Below are 20,808 nucleotides of genomic sequence, written 5' to 3'. Positions count from 1 at the left end.
CATTGAAAGTGTGTATGTAAAACCATCTCCTCACTAGCCCCATTAGGCTCCGCTCTTTCTGCTTTGAAAGCTGCATGACCTCCCTTTTCAATCAATTCCCAGTTATTAACCATGAAGAATAGCATTGGGAGCTGCATTTGCAAATTGAACGTGGTGGTATATAATGAACTCACTCTTTAAAAGATTCCAGATGAGGGGAATGTATCTAGCTAACATTTTTTAATCTCTCTCTCTCTCCCCCCCCCCTTTGGTTAACCCCCCCCACCTGTGCTACATTTGGATATTATTCACAGAATTTGAAATAACTCAAAAGAATAAAACTTCCTAAGCAGAGTTTAAGGGGATGGTGCCTGTAACGACTTTCTATTATCTGTTTATTCTGATCCCTCCAAGCCTAAGCCCTTGAGAAGATTAGCTACTCAGCTAAAATCACTGCAATTTAAGAGCCGATCTTTATTTATTAAAATGCTCCGACCTCTAACTTGGGCTTATGCGTTTATTTATGAAACCTAATGAATTAAAGCCCTGGCCGGGGAGCGGGGTTTTCAGAGGGGCTGTGAGTCGGTGCAGCCCTCCCCGGGGAGGGGGGGGGGAAATGCGGAGCGGGGTCCCCCTACCCCAGGGCTCTTCCCTCCCACACACCTCCTCCAACACCCCCCTACCCCGGGGCGAGCCCTGCTCTACGAGGGGGCGGGGGGGGGGGGGGATCCGGCCGGGGCCCCGGCGACCTGCGCTCCGCCGAGCATCGCCCCGGGCGCGAACAAAGGCGGCGGCGGGGCCGGGCGAGGGGGTGCGGGCAGCTCGCCGCGGCCCCCCCCCGGGGCCGCCCCGGCTCCTCCCAGCGCCGCCCCTGCCCTGCCCCGCCGGGCTCCCAGCCCCCCCTCCGCCTCCGCTTCTCTCCTCCCCTCGCTTTTCCCTCCTCCCCCGGTAAATCCGAAGTTTCCTGTTCGGCACGGGCGAAGCTGTGCGGAGCGGCTGCGGCGCTGCCTGCTCGCTCCTTGGGATTACCGTCGAGAGAGGCCGGGGAAGGTGCCCCCGCCCCGCGCCCGCCCAGCCCCGGCCCCCCGCCGCCTTTCCGAGCGGCGCTGGGGGGGGCCCGGGCGTCGCCCCCCGGGGCCCCCCCTTGCAGCCTGGTCCCATGTGAACTGCCAGGCACGGCTATGCTCGTGGGGAAAGCTCGCTCCGCCAAGCGAAGGTAGGCAACCCTCCTCCCCCTACCCCCACCCCCGGCTGTCGCTTCTCCTTCGTAATAACGACGATCGGGAGAGGCGGGTGGGCGAGGGGGCGGCCCCGGGCGCGGCTCCCCGGCTTTGTTGCGGCTGGAGCCGGAGCCGGGGGCGGGGGCGGGGGCGCCGGGGGCGGTGTTCCCTTCCTCCCCCCTCCCCAATCCCCCGGCAGCCCCCCGACCCCTTCCCGCTGCCTCGCCCGCAGGTCCCGGCCGCTATCATGACTGATGGCGAGAGCAGAGAGTCCTTCCAGCGGCTTGCCGGCGACGAGGTGCGGGTGCCCATCGCCTCGGCCCCCGGCCACGACGAGGATGCCCGCAGCGCCGGCCGCTCCGCGGCCGCCAGCCTGGGCTCCGGCAGCTCCCCGGCCCGCGACCCGGCGCACGACTTGGCCTCCGAGGAGGAGGAGCAGGTGCCTTACCCGGCCCTGGCACCCACCGCCTTCTTCTGCCTCAAGCAAACCACCCGCCCGCGCAGCTGGTGCCTCAGGCTGGTCTGTAACCCATATCCTTCCCCTCCACCCCGGGCGCTGGGTCCTCGCAGCCCCCCGGCACCGCGGCCCCTCGGGCGAGGGGCTCTGCGCGGGGACCGTGGCCCCCGGCCGGTGGCGCCCACCCGCGTCCGGCATCCTCGCCCCGAAGTCCCCCCCCCACCCCCCCCGGCGAGCGGCGACGGCCCGCGGGCGCCCGGCGCGGCAGGACGGGGTGCCCGGGGCGAGCGGTGCCGGGGAGAATTCCCGCAACTTCGCTCTCCTGTCGGAGGGCTGCAAAGGAGCAAAGTTTAAAAGGCGACCTCGTATTTATTTTAGCCGCCGCGGGGAATTTCAGGCCGGCGCTAACCCTTTTCGCTGTTTATATAAGAGAGCGCGGCATGCGTTTGTGCTTTCTCGTTGCAGGGAAAATGGAGTGGGTTTGAGTTGGTTTCGGGAAGGCACATGCTGCGCTCACTTCAGTCCCGAAAACTCCCCTTTGCTTTTGTTCGTTGGCAACTTGCAGGCAGGGAAGGAGAGCGGCGAAACCTCGCCGTCTCTCCCCCCTCCCCTGTGTCCTCTGCCCAGTTTATTAACGTTAAATGGAAAAGAGCAGTGTGTTCCTTTCAGTTGTGACATCTAGAAAACTGAATTTTACCCGAAATGCCTGGGCGAAAGCTGGAGTTGTCAGTCTGTCTTGATAATCTTGAGAAAGTGAGCTTTCAGCTTTGCTCCACGCATCGGTTCAGGAGCATCGACGCTGTGCAGACGATTAATGCTTTTACCTCTCTTCGGTACCTGTCTGTAGATAGTTGCCTATATCCTGCCACTGCTATTAAAAGCATTATTTATTAAAACGGTTATTATCGATCTAGCTTCGGTTAACCAGAGAAGCCTGTGTGCATCTGAGATCACTGTTTTCCCCAGCAGCACTGCCGAGTCGAGTGTTGTCGTTAGGGGGAATTGCACAATCCTGCTCAGAAGGCTGCCTGCCCTCCGTTACGAGGAGAAATCTTTGGAGGAAAACCCCATAGTTTTTATTGCCCTGATTCTCCTCTCGTTTGGAGTAGGCTTGTGCTAAGGGCTGGCCTCTGCAGAGAGGCTGCTGGTTTACACTGTTGCGAGAAGGGAGCTGGGCTCCCACATGTGCATGGGTTGAGGGGAGAAGTAAACAAGTTGTGGCTCTCTACGGTGGAGCTTTAGCTGTATGAATATTAAATGGCGATGGTGGTTCCGTAACAAAAAAAGTGATACATCTAATCCTGGAGGGATTTGGAGGAGGAACTGTGTTCCTGTTATACTTGAGAAGGAGTCCAGACAGATCTCTTGTCTTTAGAGCAGGTTCTTGTGTTTGAAAACTTCAGGGGGAGGTGGTAGGAAGGTGCCTCCTCTTTAGGTGTGGGCAGCGTTTTGCTCTCCTGTATGGCACGCAGGCTTCCTTGTCCTCAGGTCCAGCAGGGCGGTCAAATTAACCTGCAGGTGGAAGAAACCAAAGCAACGTCCTCACCAAGGGTGTGAGTCTCACGGAGAAGCGTGTCCACATCACTGTGGAGTGACCTGGGCTTCTATTATCAGGTAGAACTTCAGATTTCAACATCTCTCTTTAGAATTCCCAGGAGACAAAGTTGCTCCGTAAAACTTACCTGTGTGACGTCGGAGCGGATGGAAACTGTGACCTCGGGTTAATAACGAGGCAGAAAGCTAATAAACCGACGTAAGCCCCGCGTTACGGCGTCGCCGCTGTTTGAGCTGGCGTGGTTCTGGTCGTAACACAGCAATGCTCGCGACACAGCAAATAGCAACGCGGCCGAGCGCCGCGCCGGAGTTTTTCCGGTTCCCTCCGTCTCCCGAGGCCGGCTCGCTTTGCAGCGAGGGTCGCCTTTCGCCGTTGACTCTCTGGGAAGTTCCTCGAGGCAGGGCTCGCCTCGCCGGGCGGCGGGCTTTCCGCAGCCGCTCGGGCGCCCCGGGAGGGCAGAGCCGTGCCCGCCGCTCCCGAGGAGCAGCGCGAGCCGCCGTGCCGAGCGCTCAGCGCTGCGTGCGTGTCGACTCGCAGCCAGCTGAAGGTCAAACGGCTCTGGAAGGAATGCCACCAAAGCATTTCTGTGAAACTTAGAAAGCAGCCAGGCAGCCAGCTAGCCGGAGAAGCGGGGCCGTATCGACGCGGCCGGGGCCGAGAGTCGCCCAGCATCTGTCTGGGGTGGGGAGAGGGGAGGGGAGAAAATAACTTGAAGGAAAAGATGGATCCACCGAGGTGGTTTCTAGCCACTTCCGCAACGGGCTTGAGCAAAAGCGTGGATGGGTGAAGCACCATACCGAGCTTCACGTGTGCGTTGAAATCTCCCTGCGTTACCGGGAGAAAGGAGGGGACTTTAATCTCCGAAAGCTGCTCGGTCACCTCCCGGGCTGCAGTAACCCCTTCAGCCAGCGAGGTTCCTCCTCCGCTGGGAGGTCCGGGGGGGTGAGGAGAGGGCTGGGAAGGGGGAGGAAGGTCTCCCTCCGCCCGCGCTCCGCAGCCCGCGCTCCGAAACTCGCGCCCGCCGGGCCGCTCCGAGCGTTCGCGGACCTGTGACCCGGAGCAGGTGCGCGGCCAAGGCGCGGGGGGCCGGCAGCGCGGTTCGCCTCCGCGGCTTGAGCAGAAGAAGGGCGGCGGGTTGGGGAAGGGGGGGGTCGCTGCCAGGCTTAGAAATAGCTAAAAAAAGCGGCTGCCGGGTTCTCCGGGGGACAGGTGGGCCGGGGATCGGCTTACGGCGGGCCGGGGAGCGGGCGAAGGGGCCGGGCGGGCGTCGCGGGGGGGATTTTTGCAATAGCTGCGCTCGGCTGGGCGGCGTTGGGAAGAGCCTGCGTTGGGCCCCGGCCCGGCGCGGGCAAACGCGGGGGCCGGCGGCGAGCGGGAGATCCGCGGGGAGCCGCTTGCCGCCCGCGGAGGCCGGGACCGATGGGTCCCATCCGCTCAAGTTTAGTGGAAGAAGCGGAAAGCTCCAGCTCGGCCCGCGACGGAGAGCCGCCGGGAGCCGCTTCGGGAGCCCGGCGGCGCCGCTGGGGCTCGGCTGCACCCGGGAGTTCGCTCGTCCGCGAGAGCCGGGAACGAATGAACAACCCGCGTGCAGGTGCCGCGATACGGGCAGTGGTTTAAATTTAATTCTTCACCGTCAAGTTTTATTGTCTGGTCCCTCTGTTACTGCCGATCGGCTTTTTGCTTGCTTTTTTGTTTCCTTTTTTTTTTTTTTTTTTCTTAAAGAATATATATAATTGGAAGCAAACTTATTTCTTTCGGGCCTGGATCTCCTACTTAGGTTTATTTATAGCGGACTGTGGGTGGGACTTTGTGTACCGGGGCGCGTGTCGGGCGGTGCAGCGCGAGGTTTGGGGATTCTTTGCCGGCGGTTTGCGAGCCCCGCGATTAGCTGACAGCGCTGCGGAAGCGCAGAGCTGGCTGTGCACTGCCGCCGGCGTGGGGATTTTTCTTTGCTTTTTCTTTTATTATTTTTGTCTTTCTTTCCTTTAGCTTTTCGCTGCCGCGAGCGTTTTGGTGGAAGAAGTGTCGAGTCGCTTGCTGTCAGTCGCTAGCCGTCCCTGTCCCTCCGGGTGGATTTTGATGGAGGTTGCGGCTGGTATTGGTTAATGCACATGCAACACAGGAATGAGTTTGCAATGGCAATTGGCAGCCGGCGCGGTCCACGTGGTCGAGGTGGAGCAGTTAAGAGGAATGCTGACTTTGTGTCGGCTGCCAATACGTTGCATAGCGGCGCGGGGTTTTACTGTACGACTGGATGGAGAAGCACGCTGTAACCCGGAACGTAACGCGCGGCGGCGGTAATTAAACCTGCTTTCCATCACAGCGCCGAGTGGCAGCTCTGCCGCGTGGTTTTGATAAGACTAGAACAACTTTGCTAGTTATTTAGTGATTCATAAAAACATTTAGTGATTCATAAAAGGTTGAATTCTGGGTGCCTTAGTCAGAAAAAATGCTCCTATGATTTATTTTCTCGAGTGGCTACAGCACTTGTTGGTGCCAGCTGATTTCTGTGGGACTTGGCTCGGTTCTCCTGTTTGGGTAGAGTCTCTGCTAGCGTCGAATCTGATTTTTTTTTTTTTTTTTCTTTTCCTGAAGGGCTTCTCCTTGCGGCACTTGATCTTTGTTTTGCAGCCCGAACAACGGGATCCATCCCGGCAAGCGCTTCAGGGCCAGCCCGAATGCCCACCACAGCATCCTTCAGCTTCTTCTGAAGCGTGCCTAAGCGTAGGTGTCTATAAGCAGGCACGGACAGCGAGACGCGTTTCGTGCCAGATGACTTAGCTGACCTCCTGCTGATGCTGCAGTCCTCGCTCGGTCTCCCCCCCGGGCCTTGGGATGAGGCTGAGCTGCTGGCTGGGTTGCGTTAGGAATTGTTCTCCGACAGGGATCTTGCAACTGCGTTTTCGTTCCTTATTGCACAATTAGCACGCGCCAGCTCCCAGCTTCGCAGGAGTGTTGCAACTTTGCAGCTTGCGGGGGTTAGACTAAAACGCGTGGAGGTATGGCTATAAATTACCCAGTCTAGGCGCCCATCAGCTTGGCAAACTTCATTTGGTTGCCTGCTACTTTGTAACGTGTTTGTATCAGATTTGAAGACTTCTTCGGGAAGCCTTCGCTGTTAATTCGCTCTTACTCAGACTGCAGCCTGACGATTGCAACGGGAGGGTTTGACCAAATCATAGCTTGTTGTATCCAAATATAAATATGGCAAGGAAAATAAAATATTTAGTAGGAGTGGAAAGAACTGTCAGAGAACAAATGTATTTCTGGCCTCATCCAGAGAGCTGCTGAGCATCCATGACGCCTACTGAATTTAATGAAAGGAGCAGGTGCTGTGCACCCAGCAGCATCTCCCACTGAATGACAAGCAATTAGAGCCATAAGTAAGAAAAGTCTTGTAAATTGTAACTCGTCTAAAAATACGTTGTCCACATGTGTCCCTGTTTTAGCTCCTTTCATTTCAGCATTCTGTGTTGGCTCAATATATCTAATCAACAACTTAGTCGCGCGTTTCCTTTCTTGTATCAACAGAAAATCTCCTAGTTGGTCTGTCGTGTTCCCGCAGCGGTCGGGCACCTCTGAGCTCGGGACTGAGCTCCTCAGTTCTTGAGCTCTGGTCAGAGGTTGGATCTCTGTGATACCTTTTATTCCCATCTAACCAACCTCAAGAGTATGGGTCACTGCTGGAAATTCGTGTCCTCTGGCAAAAATGTGGAAGTCTGTGATATTTAGGCAGAATGTCAAATTAAATGGCCATGGAGCCCGTGGGCAGGGGATGACTGATAGTTCACGCTCGCAGAGCAGCGCGTTGAGCTCTCTGCAAACTCGAGCAGGCGTTAGTTCACGCGTGCCTCCAGTTTTCAGAGTGGCTCTTGCAGCAAAAGGGTTAGAAAGCTAATTACAAAAGTGCTTACCGAACAGGTGCGACTTTGCCGCATCTCTTTGCTGCAAAGATTGACACTCTGTGGTCGTACCTGTACGAGTTTAGGAGCGTGAGCGCAGGGAATCCAGGTACAGGGACACGGTGCCGGTGCCCGAGAAAGGCAAAGCAAAGTTGCGCCTGATGAAATGAAGCTGACTCATAACAAAACAAAAGCCACATGCGAAGCCTGCAAAGTACGTCAGAAGTATAATGACAATAGAATCAGATCTTTGACATTAATTTTTAAAATAAAAAAATTAATAAATTTAATATTTAAAAATATAATCCTCAGTAAAGAATTAATTTAGACCACTTTATTTAGCCCCCTCCTCCTTTTTTGCCCCCAAGCCCCAGTTCTGATCCTGCTTCTCCGTTACACCAGTGAGACCAACCCCTGACACTGGCTGTACCTGGAACCGTTGACACTAATTTTATCCCTGTCAGTAATGCGTTTGTGTTTTAATTACAAGCTAAATGCACAGTTCATCTGGGTTTTGTGGGTTTTGTTTTCCTCAGTATTGTTCCAAGTCAGAATTGCAACAGGTATCTCTGAGCAGGTTTAATCTGCACAATGCAGTTAGAAGACTCCTGCGTACCCACTTCTGCCTCCTCCCTTAACCTAGTTAGTGCCCTTTTTTTTTTTTTCCCCTCTCCAAAAAGTTAACCCTCTTTGCTTCCCCACTAAAGTTACTAAATGCATGGTCTCACTGAAGGCAATTGTTAGGATTATTTTAGAGTGTTTTTGTGTGTGCTTTTCCTTTTCTACTTTCTTTCTTTTCTTTTTTTTTTTTTTTTTTTTTTTTTTTGAAATTGCTCTTCATTGGATGTTCCCTTCTGGTGAGAAGCTGAGAGAGAAGCTAACTATTGCATCAGATTTTAGTAAAGTTTACTTATAAACTCTCTGAAATGTCTACAGTTTACTTTTTATTTCCAGACTGTAATTTATAACACTTCGTAGCAATTAATTTGCTACTTTTCAGGGGGATGCACAATGCATCTCAGGCTGCACTTTGTAAAGTTTTTCCAATTGCTTTCAGATTTCTCACCTCTCAAATCTGGTGGGAACCAATAAATGGAGTTTTAATTTGCAGTTTGTTTACAAGTTTGGTTTATGTATTGAGACCATATGTACTTTTTTTCCAACAAGTCTAGATGCCAGATCTTTAGAAATGTAAACCAATGTATCAGAGCAATAGAACTGTGCTGATTAATGTGAGCAGCAGATCTGAGCCTCCAGTTAATATCTCTTTTTCCCTTGGGTTACAAATGAATTTTATGCAATGTAGCCCCAAGTTGGATATAGATCTCCTAAATATCGTAGAGCTGTCTCTGAGATGTTTTATTTTACCGAGCCCTTTTTTTTAACAGAAAAATAGTTTTAGATTTATTATGATTGAGTTTATGCAAGGAACTGTAACCTGTCACAGAGCTGCAGACTGACTGTTACAGGTTATGCTTGCTTACCTTTTTGTTGGCTTTTTTTGCTTCGAATTTTGGGTCTCAGACCTGCTCCCACCAGGGCCAGTTGGCAGCCTTCTCCCAGACTTGCTTGGAAACAAAAATCTCAGATTCATCTGACATGGTTGGTCTAAATGACATGTTTGGAGCAACTCCATTAGAGCAACCGAGATCACATTCGTTTACAGTGAATGAACTCTGAATCATGTTTCTCGCTGGGTTTTTTCTTTTTCTTTTTAATTGCTTCTGCAGAAGACAAAGCAGCACGGAGAGCTGCCTCTTTGCCAAGCTTCGGTTAGGTTTGCACTGGATTATGCACATAGCTTGTGCTCTGCCGTTTCCTTCTGCCAGTAAATCGGCAGCAGTCCTGCAGGAGCAGACTTGGCTCTGCGGAGTGCACACTCGGAAAAAAGCAGGTGTGTCTTAATTTTATCCGCTGTTTCTCTGTGAATTCGAAATGATTCAGCCTCCAAACAGTACAGCAGCAACCTTTGCCACTAGTGTTAAACCCCATGCAAGAAATATGTTACCTCTATTTACACAGATGTTTTAAGAGAACTTGGGCTCAGATTTTGCCGTTAATTCTTAAGGTAGCATCTGGCATTGAGTCCAATCCATTAATCCAGCTGTAGAAGCAGCCTTGTGATTCTCAAGAAAGACACAATTTTAGGGGAATATTTAGCTCCCTGGGATAGGAGGAAGGTTATTGTGTGATCTCCCCATATAGTTAAAATTAAGATAGCTTGGAACAACTTAAAATCATCAGGATACGCTCTGTATTTCTGAACGAGTAATTAGAAGTCATCAGCCTGCATAGAGACAAACTGAAAGTGAATTAGAGGCTGATTAGCTCCGTACAGTCTTCCAGGACTATTCAGAGCCTCCTGCTGCAATAAAATATTAGACCGGTCACTCCGGAGCTGGCCTTTCAGGGGGAGCACACAAGTGGAGTTTTGACAAGATGCAGCTGTAAAAGACAATTTTCCTCTTTCTTTTCCTTAATAAAAATCTGTTCTGAGCACTGTACCAGTCGGACTGGCTTGGCAATGGATTAAATGCACAGATTCAAGATCTAATTTTGCCCATTTCGCTTGACAGATGGAAATTGTGTGCTTTCACAGAGCTAGTAGTATCTCGTAATTCTGCTCAGAAGCAATGCTGTTGAAAGCCAGCCAGAAAAATAAGATGACTCTGTATGTGTGTACATGTATTTATGATCACAGCTCCTTTAGATGGTGAATTCAAGCTACTTTAGCGCTCCTTGCCTGTTCCTTCTATGCTTGTCATGCAAAGTAGGGAGGAGATTTGCCTGAATATCTAACATTCCAGTAAACTGTGCTGCAGAAAGAGAAAACCGCAGGTTATGGTAAATGGCGTGTAGAACATCTGCCACGTTCCAGAAGCCTGAGGAGTTTGATGAGCTCCAATGTTTGACGAATGGTACGAATAGGAGCGTCTTGGGGGGGACTTCCCCTGGGCTCTTGAGAAGCTTTGCCTACCAAAACTCTTTGATCCCCATCACGCTTAGCCTCGCCCACGCGTTTGTTTTAATTTTGTTGTTGTTCAATTACGCATGAATTGAACCTTCTGGGATTTGTGATGGATAGCATGTATTTGCATACGAATCCCTTCCTATCTTGAAGGAGCTGCAGTCCAGATTTTTTCTTAATGTGGTTAGGGAGTGAAAGCATGAGCTGACACCTTCTTCTTTGAAGATGACTGATAAAGAAAAGGACTAAGAGCTAACCAGGAGCTGAGGCGAACCAAGGCTTTCGGTACGCAGCTGGTGGAACCACATGGGAAATTTTGTCTTGGGTGTTAAGCACAGCTAATGGAAAAGCTGAGGTGCACAGAAGTACAATGAAGTTGTGGGCATTTGTGCGTAATTTGTACGTGCACACACACGCATGTGTACATATATACATATCTTACTTATGTATATATATGAATGTGCTTGCACCTGCCCCTTTGGAGAATGGAGAGACCTGAGCCTAGGCCATGTGAAGCCACTCTGCCCAGCTCTATTCTGAGCTAGCAAGACTTGCAGTCACAGCAGGACTTCTTAGCAGAGACATGCTGGACCTTTTCCCCAGAGCTATCCATTCAAGGGAGTGAGGCAACTCAAGTGTTCATCTCCTCACCTCCAACCCATCAGAAGACCCTTGGGATAAGCCCTAAAATAGAGAAGCAGGAAATCATCCTGGTTTGTGTCCTTGTAGTTGTTTCTTGGAAAATTGTTTTCTCTTTGTTTGCAAAGAAATGAAAGTGTTTCTCTTAGAGATTCGTAGGAAGCAAGTTTATTCCTTGGTTGGCTTTGTCCTTGAGGACTCAGTTTGATAGATTTGAAAGCATTAATTGAAGTCCTAGAATGAAATAATGAAACCACAGGAGCCTTGTGACTGACTTTGGGGCTCCACCTGTGTTGTGCAGGGAGATGTTGGCAGGTGATGAGCGATTCAGGTTTGGAAGAGAAACCGAGATCCTTTTCTTCCTTTGGGCCTGTGCTTCAGGTCAGTTAACTTCAACGGCAGCCCAGCTGATGGGGTTGGGAGCGGGATTTAGCCCCAAACACATTATGTATCACCAGCCTCTCTTATTACCAAGGCATTTTGTAAGTGGGCTTGTGCAGACCCTGTAATGGTGTAATGTACACTGTGGTTTTGTTGTTAAATGTGAGTAACTTTGGCATGGTGGGAACTAGGTGGCTTATAGCGATTGGAACATTAGGGCTTATTGAATTTCATAGCCTGAAGGACTGAACCGTACAGAGGAACTCTCGAAAAACATATCCTATCTATTTCTCCTGAATTTCTTTTCTAGGATGATATTTTAATTTTATGGACTCAGACTTCTGGACATGGACAGAGGGATTGGAGGGATGCCAGTAATGGGAAGCATATCCCAAGATGTTCGTTTTCCTTTTAAATAGGCTCTCAAGGACAGAGATTTGGATCCACTCCCAAGAGTACTGGTAAATGCCATGTCTGTAAATACACCAGAAATTCCTTCACCTCACTTTCCACTGAAGATTTTAGTTTCATCTCTATCAATACTAGTACTAGAAGAAAAGTCAGAAAAGGGCCTTCTATCTGCAATGTGCTTATGGCGATTTCCCTTTATCAGTGATCCTGAATGTTGTTTCTGCGATTTGCAGCATATGCCTTTGCTGGAGACACTTTTATTGCGGTCGCAACGGCTCGCTTGGCGTGCTGTGGCCAAGGGTCTCTCTGCTGCTCTGGTATAAACCTCCGCTTTAAAAGGCTGCAGTAAAAATTTGCTTGCTGATGATTCATATTTCTTTTATGGGAATCAAGGCTCGTGAAGGGCTTCTGATTGACCACCATGGACTCTTAAATCCCTTATCAAGGCATAGAACGAGCGCGGGGTGAGGTCCCCCACGTCATTGCTCTGCCTGGTCCTGAGGGCGCCTCTCCAAGGCAGAAGCCGGTTTGGTTTCTGCATCCTGTTGTCCTTTGCTTTTCTGATGAGGTCCAGTAAAATGTTCACTTGTGAGAGTATCTATTTTTAATGTCTGTGATCTGGAACTTGCTCTGGGCAGGAAAAGAATGCTACATTTCACATAGTCTTGGAAGATAGTTTCTGTTTGCAAAGGCTTGTTTTCACTGTTAAGTATGGCCTTGGTTTTGAATGGAGAATTTGGCATTTAAAGGGGGGAATCTGGGCCTGCTGAAGCTGACATTGACTCTCTGAGGCCAGAGTCGGGGAGAAGGGAGGAGTTTCACACCGAGGTTCTTGGCCGGGTACTTGTCTTGTGCGGCACAGACTAACCCCGTTTGCTGAGCCCAGCTCCATCCCCATGCTCTCCTGGTGTACGAGCCCCTGACATGACCCTGCTCTCAGATGGCTTCGTCTCCAAGCTGCACCTTGATGTACAGAGCTATGAAGAACTGCAGTCTTATCAAACTGCTAAAGTAGGGTGCACCATGACAAGCAAAAAAAAAAAAAAAAAAAAAAAAAAAAAAATCAATGCTCAGCCATATCAAAATAGAGAATTGTCTTAAGGCTATTTTTATTCCATTTCTACTTTTTTTTTTTAAAAAAAAAGAACATATCTCTTATATTGAAATTTCCTTGGCTGTGCTGAGTCACGACTGCTTTTTCTTGTAGTTGATTTGAGTTCTTACCAAATACCTGCTTGGTTTTCCCATGTTTGTTTGTCAAGGGATTTACCTTGCAGCTCTTCTTCATGGGCAGGTTGGTGACCAATTATGGAACCCGTTTGCCTTTTGCGTTAGTGTTGTTTGCATCGGGCAGCGCTTAGGCCTAGCCCAGCTCTGCTCCGAGGGCTGCTCTGCTGAGGGCCGTGGAGCACAGGCTGAGAGGCAGTGCAGGACTGAAAGAGCTTCAGACACAAGGCAAAGAAGCATCTTGCAGAAAGTAGGAAGGGAATCAAAGCCAAGATGAGGTGGAAGGGGCAATGTAGCAGGCAAGTTGCATTAGTGGGTGGAGGAGCTTTGACTCTCCAGTCACAGCCTGGTGCTAAGTGTCCTTTAAAATAGCTTGTATCCATGAGAAAAACTAAACCTAAGAAAAGGGTACCAGAGATTAATGTTAATTTGTAAAACTATCCACTGCATGTGGTAGGTGCTCTCCAAATGCTCCAGAAGCACCTGTGGTCAGCGAGGTCCCAGCCTCAGGAAGGACAGGCAGAGGTTATGGATGGGGGAGAGAGAACAACATCAGCTAAATCGTTTTCTGAGCTTTGGATGCTGGATGCAGGATCCAACATTGGCACCAACAGTTGTGCCTTGCTGTGAGTGTATCTAGTATTTTGCTATTGCTGCTCATCTGAGGCCAGTTTTGGCACGTGGATGGTGTGGACGTGGAGCTCTCACCACGGAAAGACTGTTGTCTCTTGTGCTTATTTGCTACTGTAGTCCCACTGCGAGCCAGGGGACCGCTCATTGCACCAAGGGCTGTAGAGTTTGCCCTTAAGCAAGACAGGACAGATTAGTTAGGCCAAGTCAGTCTCACACGCCTGCTCCATATCACTCTGTCCTGATAAGCTGCCAGCTTAGGTCTAAACGTGGTGTTTGAAAGCCTGTCTCTGCTCTCCAGGATGGGTCAGTGTCACCAGCAGTGTTAGCCAAAGGATGGATTTAAGTCACCAGCTCATCACTGGAAAGGGAGGCTGCATCTGAGGCATCATTCCTTGGCAGTTTGTGATCTTCCATAGGTTGGAGAGAAATTCAGTAGGATAAAATAACCAGACATGAGCATGAAGGGCAAGTCCTGAGGCATTCTGCTGAAGCCAGTGGCGTTGCAGAGGGTGTGGAGTCCCTGGACACCTAATGTCAGGGGGTCATTTAAGGACCTAGTTCAAGCTGGCCTTAACCCTGCGTTTCCTGGCTTTGGCTGATATAAGCCAGACCCGTTGCCTTGCTTGCGCGCTGGCGTTGCAGCACGGGTGATGAATTGCAGTGTAAGCTTTACCACCCTTCAGCGCTGCTTCCTGTGCTCTTTTGGCCCGTTATGTTCAGTTCAGTCAGAGTTTATTATAAATAACTTCAGATAGCAAGCTGAAATATCCCGGGCTCTCTCTTCTTTCTCTTGGCAGTTGCAGAGCATGAATCAGCTTCAAGGCAATTGAGGTATTTTAACGTAACGTTTACAGCCCATATCTATACAAAATGTGACTTGTGTTTATAGAAGTGTGCCTTTAACAGTTTCTAATCAAAACATTTGGGACTCTGCAGTTGGATGCTAGGGTTCTTCTCAAGCATTCCCCAGACAATACAGTTCCACATTATATTGTCTTATGATGCCTGTAGACTTAGCCGAGCCTGTTGTTCTGCAAATATAGTTGTGCTTCTTCCCTGTCTGGCCCACTGCACTCGCTTTGCCTCCTCCAAATTCCTTCCAAGAGCTCTTTGAAACTTTCTTATCACTGAGTCCTCCTTTTGCCAGTGCGCGTCCTTGGCAGGCAAGGCAATGTCATGATGCAGAAAAGCATATCATGCAAACTAGGATAAGGTATCAGCAAAATGGAACGACAGGCTGACATAGCTTTATGTCTGGGAGCAGCCAGTGGTGAAAATGGTGAATAAGACTCAAGAAGTCTTTTTTTCTTTTTTCTTTTTTTTTTTTCTTTTTCTTTTTCCTGCTGCAAATCTCACAGGAGTCTTGTTCCAGAGCGATCATTCCTTATTTGCATGATATGCCCTAGTCAGAGAGGCTGGGTTGTGCCGGGCTCTGTATCCTCAGACTGTGAAAGGGAGAGATGATCCCTCCCCCGCAGAGCTCGGTGCATAAAGGAATGCATTTGGCCTCATGAGCGTGTCTTGATCCAATCTCACATTGGATGCTCTCCAGGTTTTATACAACTTCAAATGGCTCTTGGTGCAATCCATTGCTAAACCACTGTTGTTTTGCCTGCTGTCACAAGGCAAGTAGATGTCCACTAGATGCTCTTTGTGTTATAATGCCCAGACCAGCATCCATAAAAAGGTGCACAGGCCTGTTACATTTAATGGGCCTGCCAAGAAGAGCAGAATCTGTCAAGCTCTGCATTGCTGTTGCTTCCTGTGGTATTGCTTTCTTGGGACACTGTGACATGCTGTCCTTTTTGGAGAGCTAGAGAGCCTTCCAAAAGCTGTAGTTTCTCATTCAGAGCCTATCCAAGCTTTTACCCCAAGCTGCTTTAGTCTATAAATTAGAAAGAAAGTTTGAACAAAAATTTGCCTTCCTGTAGAAGTTTTGGTCCTCTCCAGCCCATAAATTTTAATGGAAACTTGACACCCTGAATCTCTAGGCTGCTGTGCAGATCTTGGCCTCTTCTGAAATTAATCTCGCTTACTCGGGGCTAAAGAAAGTTCTTCATTTATCCAGTTATCTGGGAGGGCACTTCTTAAATGCTTGATTTTATATCCTATTCCTGTTGATTCATTTATTTCATGATATTTTTTTCCAGAGGACTGTGGTGAGTTTAGGAAGCTCCAGCTTTATGTCTGACCAATATCATCCAAATTAACAGAGAAGGTTGTTTGGCCCAGGGCAGAGTCCAGTCTGCCTTTCTGCTGGGTATAAATGCTTTGACTTATAAGATTTTGCAAACTGGTGGCCCAGGGCCACAGCTGCCAGGACAGAGCTGCTAGGAACGCCCTTTGGAAGGGGTGGTGGCCCATCAAGGTCACCATCTTGGCTTGATCCTTTTGCTTCCGGTGTGACTGGGACTGTTGTGGTTGGAGAAATGCCTCTATTGCTGCATAGCTTGTCACGGGCGGCAAGCGGGCCGCCGTTCTTCGGGCTTGCAGAGAGCTCCAAGAGTGACTTTCCATCGACATCTCCTGGCTGCTCTGTCGCAGCTTCTCAGGAGCCGTCTGTCCACTAGATGTCAAACCTCAGCTGCAAAATGGATGCTCTAGTTCGCAAGAAAGGTTACAACCACGGATAACATGTATGAAGCAAAATGGGATTCAAAAAGTCTGACGTGGGCAGACATCCACTGATTACCTCACAGCCTGTCTGGGGAAAGTGGGGGATTCCAGTCGACTTTCCCTGTTTACATGTTTCAAGTTAAAGCAGGGTAGGAAAGGAATGTATTATCTTCTGTACCCCCACCCCCAGAAACATATGAAATATTTCAAATGAAATGTTTCTAGGGTTCTGTTGTCCCTGCAGATGAAGGCTTCAGGCATGCTGAAGGAACTTGCAGATTTAGAAGTAAATGTACCAGGGACTTGATTCTGAGCTTATCACCTTGTTTTTATGGAAAGCACCTCCTTTAACATGAGTAGCTGCTGATCATCACCAGGGTAGTCTCTCCGCCTTGAGTTGATGCTAGGTGTTGATGAGGGGTTGGGCACGGTCATGACCTCTATTCTCTTGCAAGCTGAATTTCTTTCTTGGTGCCGTGGCTAGTTTCAATGATACTTAGCAAGTTAGAGCAGGAATTTCATCCTCCTTTCATAGAATCAGGAAGTCTCATTCTGTTTTACTCATTTATTGATTTCTTTTTTTAATCAAGAGATCCCACTGGTTGTTGAATATGAGGAGGGCTATCACTTTACTTTCACTTGTTTGTTTTTCCTGTGTTTTTTTCCTTAAATATTTGCTCCTGCCTGGTGCCAAAGACAAGAGCTAGATAAACCTTTGGGCTGAGCCAGGTGCATTCCTGTGGTGGAAACAGTTGTGAAAATACAGATGCAATTAGAGTCATGCATACGTTCCCGTGCATGTATACGTGTTTTTCCCCTAACGCCTTGGCTGGATTCCCGCACTAGCGGGTGTCCTGAAGGAAAGGACTGCTTCTGCAAAATTGCTGAGCTCTTTGCAAGCAGGCCGAAGCTGTCTGCGATCCTACCAAGCTGGGAAGCCAAATTCATCCAGCACTTGGCATGCACTGCTCAACTTGTGGCTGAAAATTGCAGTCAGTTGGGGTCTTTTTTTGTCTTAATTAAGGAAAAGTATGCACTCGTGTGTTCCTTAGTCAAAGCATGACGAGAAGATTCCTGTTTGGGATTATTTTTAGTCTGGGGAATCTCTGAAATTATTCATGAGGCTGCTTTCCCTGATTTATGACAATACCCAGCACATCGCCATGTAAATGACTTTTAAATGGAACGTTTCAACAGTTTTATAAGAATTCCTCATGTGAGGGAAAATAAACAGTTTGTCATTTACCAGACTGTATTTGATTATTAGATTTGTTACTATAAACATTGGGCTACGCTTCCTTAAGCTGAGGCTGCTGGAGATGTACGACTTCAGAGAGCCATACTGTTAAATAAAAACTAACCTGACATGAGAAATGAGCACGGGATTGATCAAGCCTGTTCCCAACTGGCCAAATAGATGCTTGTTGGCCAGCAATGAATATTTGACTTTTTTTTTTTCATGTTAGATTAACATGACTCTAGTTTTTCACATCTTGTTCAAAGAGCAGATGGGAAGGAAAGGTAAAGCACGTAGGTTGGGCGTCCTACCTGCTTTTTTATTACAATTTGATGATGTTCCTGAAGGCATAGTTCTCTGCAACTTTCCCACTTCCTCTGTTGGTGGACCTAATTGCCTGGAGTTTGTTCCTTAAGCCCATACTTGGTAGAGCACCAGCTAATCACACTTCAGAGGGCATGATGCAGTGAACGGCAAGTAATGGGCAGCTGGTGGCAGTGAACTCCAGTTAGTGGTCTCGCATGCCGAAAGGGCTCCAGCGTGGGGTCTGTGAACACCCTTCCCGAGGAGCAGGGCACCTGCGTGTCTCCAGAGCACTCAAAGGGAATGACTTGAGCACCGAGGGAGACACAAAATGCACCAGTGCTTCTCCCTAACACGGCTCTGGGTAGCTCTTCAAAGCCCTTAATGTCCCTGCTGCCATGTACCCTCTTACTGGGAGTGAGGAACGTGAGAGTTACTGGCAGACATGAGCAAAGAGAAAAATCAACCATGAAATTGGTAATTTTATGAGCTCCGTGAGGCAAGAAAATGCTTGTTGTTAGACACCATGTAATTGCATCTCGGTGCCCTGGGTTATGGGAGCCAGACAGCATCAGTTTGTTCATGAGCAGTCCTTGTGCTTTCTGGTAGAGGTCTGCCAAGTATCTGGGAAGATCATGCGAGATTGCCACCATGGTGTAAACCAAGGCTATGTGTGTTTGGGCACTAGGACCCCAGCATGGGCAGGTCTCACATTTAAAAAAGGGTGTAAACTCTCCTGGATGCTGCTGCTGCATGTTATACAGGGGAAAATGAAACTTAATCTTCATCCCATAGTTGATTCATGAGTTCCCCATAGCACAGACAACAGCTTGGAGGTTGTCACCTTGCATTGCATCTTACAGCTGCTCTTTGATAAGCACAGCTTCTCTTGTACATCACAGCTAGCTTGAGAGGAGTGAGCCCAGGTGCTTACCTGGGCTGCTTTGTGATAATTCAGGGATCTAATATGATTTTTATGTTCAAAGCCTCGTTGTTTTCCAGAAGTTTGGTTTTCATTCGCTTTTGCCCCCCTGAAGCCTTTCACAGCATGAAGCAAGTATAAACCATAGTGATACGGATACGGTTGCTTGGAGTTTTGCAAACTGCCTTTCCACACTGCAAACAGATGCTAATGCCTCCATGGGTCCCAAGACCGCCTTTTCTGAGGCACTACCTGCTCTGATACTGTTTTCATAGATTGTGTTTCTGTGCGTCCCTTTGGTGAAAAGCTAAGTATCAACAGTGCTGGCAGTTTTGCTGCTGAGCACACAAGGAAGTGAGACGTGAGGATTTTGTAAAGAGGTAATTGGTCTGAAAGGTCATATTGGAGCACCTATGGATGAGGTCTGGGTTGTGGGGGGAGTCTCCCCCCCCATACGTGTTCCCTTTTCCCATTTCAGCAGGTTTGTCTGTGATTCATCAGTGTATGTCATGTCCCAGACTTGTTCTTTCTCCCCATTCCTCAGCACTACTCAGGTTGGCAAGGGCAAGAGCCAAGGAGGATGCAGGCAGGAGCTTGTGCTTCACCTGTCCTGGGAATTAAAACGGAATTAGTGGCGGAGTTGAGTGATGTCTGCATTTTAGGACTCATCAATAATTCTCCCAGGAATATGTTTTTTGTCTGAATTTCTGCCTTGCGAGCTGTCACCATGACAGGTCTGATGTAGAGGATGATAAGATACAGGACAGCTTGGCTCCTGAGTGAGACCTGTGCTGGGAGGAGATGCTCCCTGGAGGAGGTACTTTCTTCCAGGAGCAGCAGACTCGGACAAGCCCAGGACAAGTCTGCAGTTGTGCTCTAGCTGTCTACATATGGAAGTATGAAGCTGAGAGGCACCTGCAGCCAGGAGAAATAGGAAGAAGGAGGAGCAGGGGTTCAGCTTGACAGCTGACAACTGAATTGTGCCTTTTTTGCTTGCTTCTAATCACTTCTTTTCGTGACGCTGCTGATTTACTAGCTCGGGCACTTTAACTCGCCACCACTGGGGATGACAATGCCATCCGCTGCCCCATGGTGGATGAGGTCCCTCGTGCACTTTGCTGCTTCTTGTTGAGTACCCAGTCTCTGTCACCAACCTCGTGGGTATAAACTGCAATTTTACGCGTGTGGCGGTTTTGTCGATGGGCCCCTCCGAGTAAACTTAACTGTCTGAGTTGTAAAAATAAATCTACGGTCTTTGCTTTCTGGATGGCGAAGGACTGGTATGGTGGCCCACCACATGCTGCTTCCCTGGTGCTCCCCTTGCCATGCTGCCAGCCCTGGTGACACTTTCCTCATGGTACAAGTTCCCCCTCCACTGACTTTTCTCGTCTCCAGTCGGTCGCAAGTTAACAAAGAGCAGCAGTACTCTGTACTGAAGCAAGCAGAACAAACTTGGGAGGGACTATGGGGAAAATCTATATATTGACACCAGAAAAAAAGAGAAAATAGGTTGAAAGATGGAACCTATTTAGTGCATAATGACCATCTATTATTTCCTTTTCCCCTACTGTTTTACAAACACAGTACAAAACTTCTAATACTCAGACGATCACTTTCTAGTGTGCAGCTGTGCAGTACATAATATGCAGTACACGTTCATGCTCAGAAACCCAATAAAACTGGTAATTAGCCTCTGAAACAAATTAGAACAGAAGATACAAATTTATTTTGCATAGTGCCTTTTCTGCAAACTGTGTCTCAGAACACATCGGAGAGTTAAGTAATGCAAAGCTTAAATAATAATAGCACTGGGAGAGCAAATTAATAGAAAAGGATGTATGCTCCTGCAGACTGGAGAAAATCAGGATTGGGAAGAGCGGAGCTGAGGTCGGCTGTGGGGCTTCTGCGGGGAGCTTGGGTCGAGTCTCAGCTCGCTCCACAGCGTTTGGGACCCGTCCCTCTGCAGCTTGGTCCCGGGGCCGCTGTCTGCCCAGGCGCAGCTCTGTGTTTTGGAGGACTCTGGGAATGCAGCCCTGCACGGGCAGAGTGAGCTGGGAGAAAGATGAGGTATGTACGGCCGGCTATAAAATTAAGGAGGGCAATTTTGAGCCAATTTGTTCATCTTTGCCTTTCATGGCTGAGGACGGAGGAGCTGTTGCACCGCGGCTCTTCATTCCACTCCCTCTCTGCCTCATTGACTCAGCAGCTCACTTTAAATCTCAGCTGAAAGCATAACTTTTTCTCCTTCCCTATAACTCTTGATCTCTTTCTCTGTGCTGTTATTTTTAATGCTAGCTTTGTAGCTGTATTTAACTCTGGGCAGTGCAGTGGGGAACAGGGTGTGTGAAATACAGCTGG

At 49.1% G+C, this 20,808-nt stretch overlaps 1 protein-coding gene across 2 annotated transcripts in view; it reads left to right on the top strand.

Annotated features, from left to right (window-relative positions):
* Positions 1–962: 962 nt before the first annotated feature.
* The window catches only part of CACNA1H (calcium voltage-gated channel subunit alpha1 H), a 221,701-nt gene continuing 201,855 nt past the window's right edge, over positions 963–20,808 (top strand). For both annotated transcript variants that reach the window (XM_062588649.1, XM_062588647.1), the window contains exons 1-2: positions 963–1,195; positions 1,432–1,730. In XM_062588649.1, coding sequence (XP_062444633.1) covers positions 1,447–1,730 — 284 coding nt within the window. In that variant the 5' untranslated portion in view covers positions 963–1,195; positions 1,432–1,446. The remainder of the gene's footprint in view (positions 1,196–1,431; positions 1,731–20,808) is intronic.

The sequence above is a fragment of the Rhea pennata genome, chromosome 15, assembly GCF_028389875.1.
Source record: "Rhea pennata isolate bPtePen1 chromosome 15, bPtePen1.pri, whole genome shotgun sequence".
NCBI classification, from domain to species: Eukaryota; Metazoa; Chordata; class Aves; order Rheiformes; family Rheidae; genus Rhea; species Rhea pennata.
Note: the sequence above shows the minus strand (reverse complement) of the source record. Positions and strands in the feature narration are given on the sequence as shown.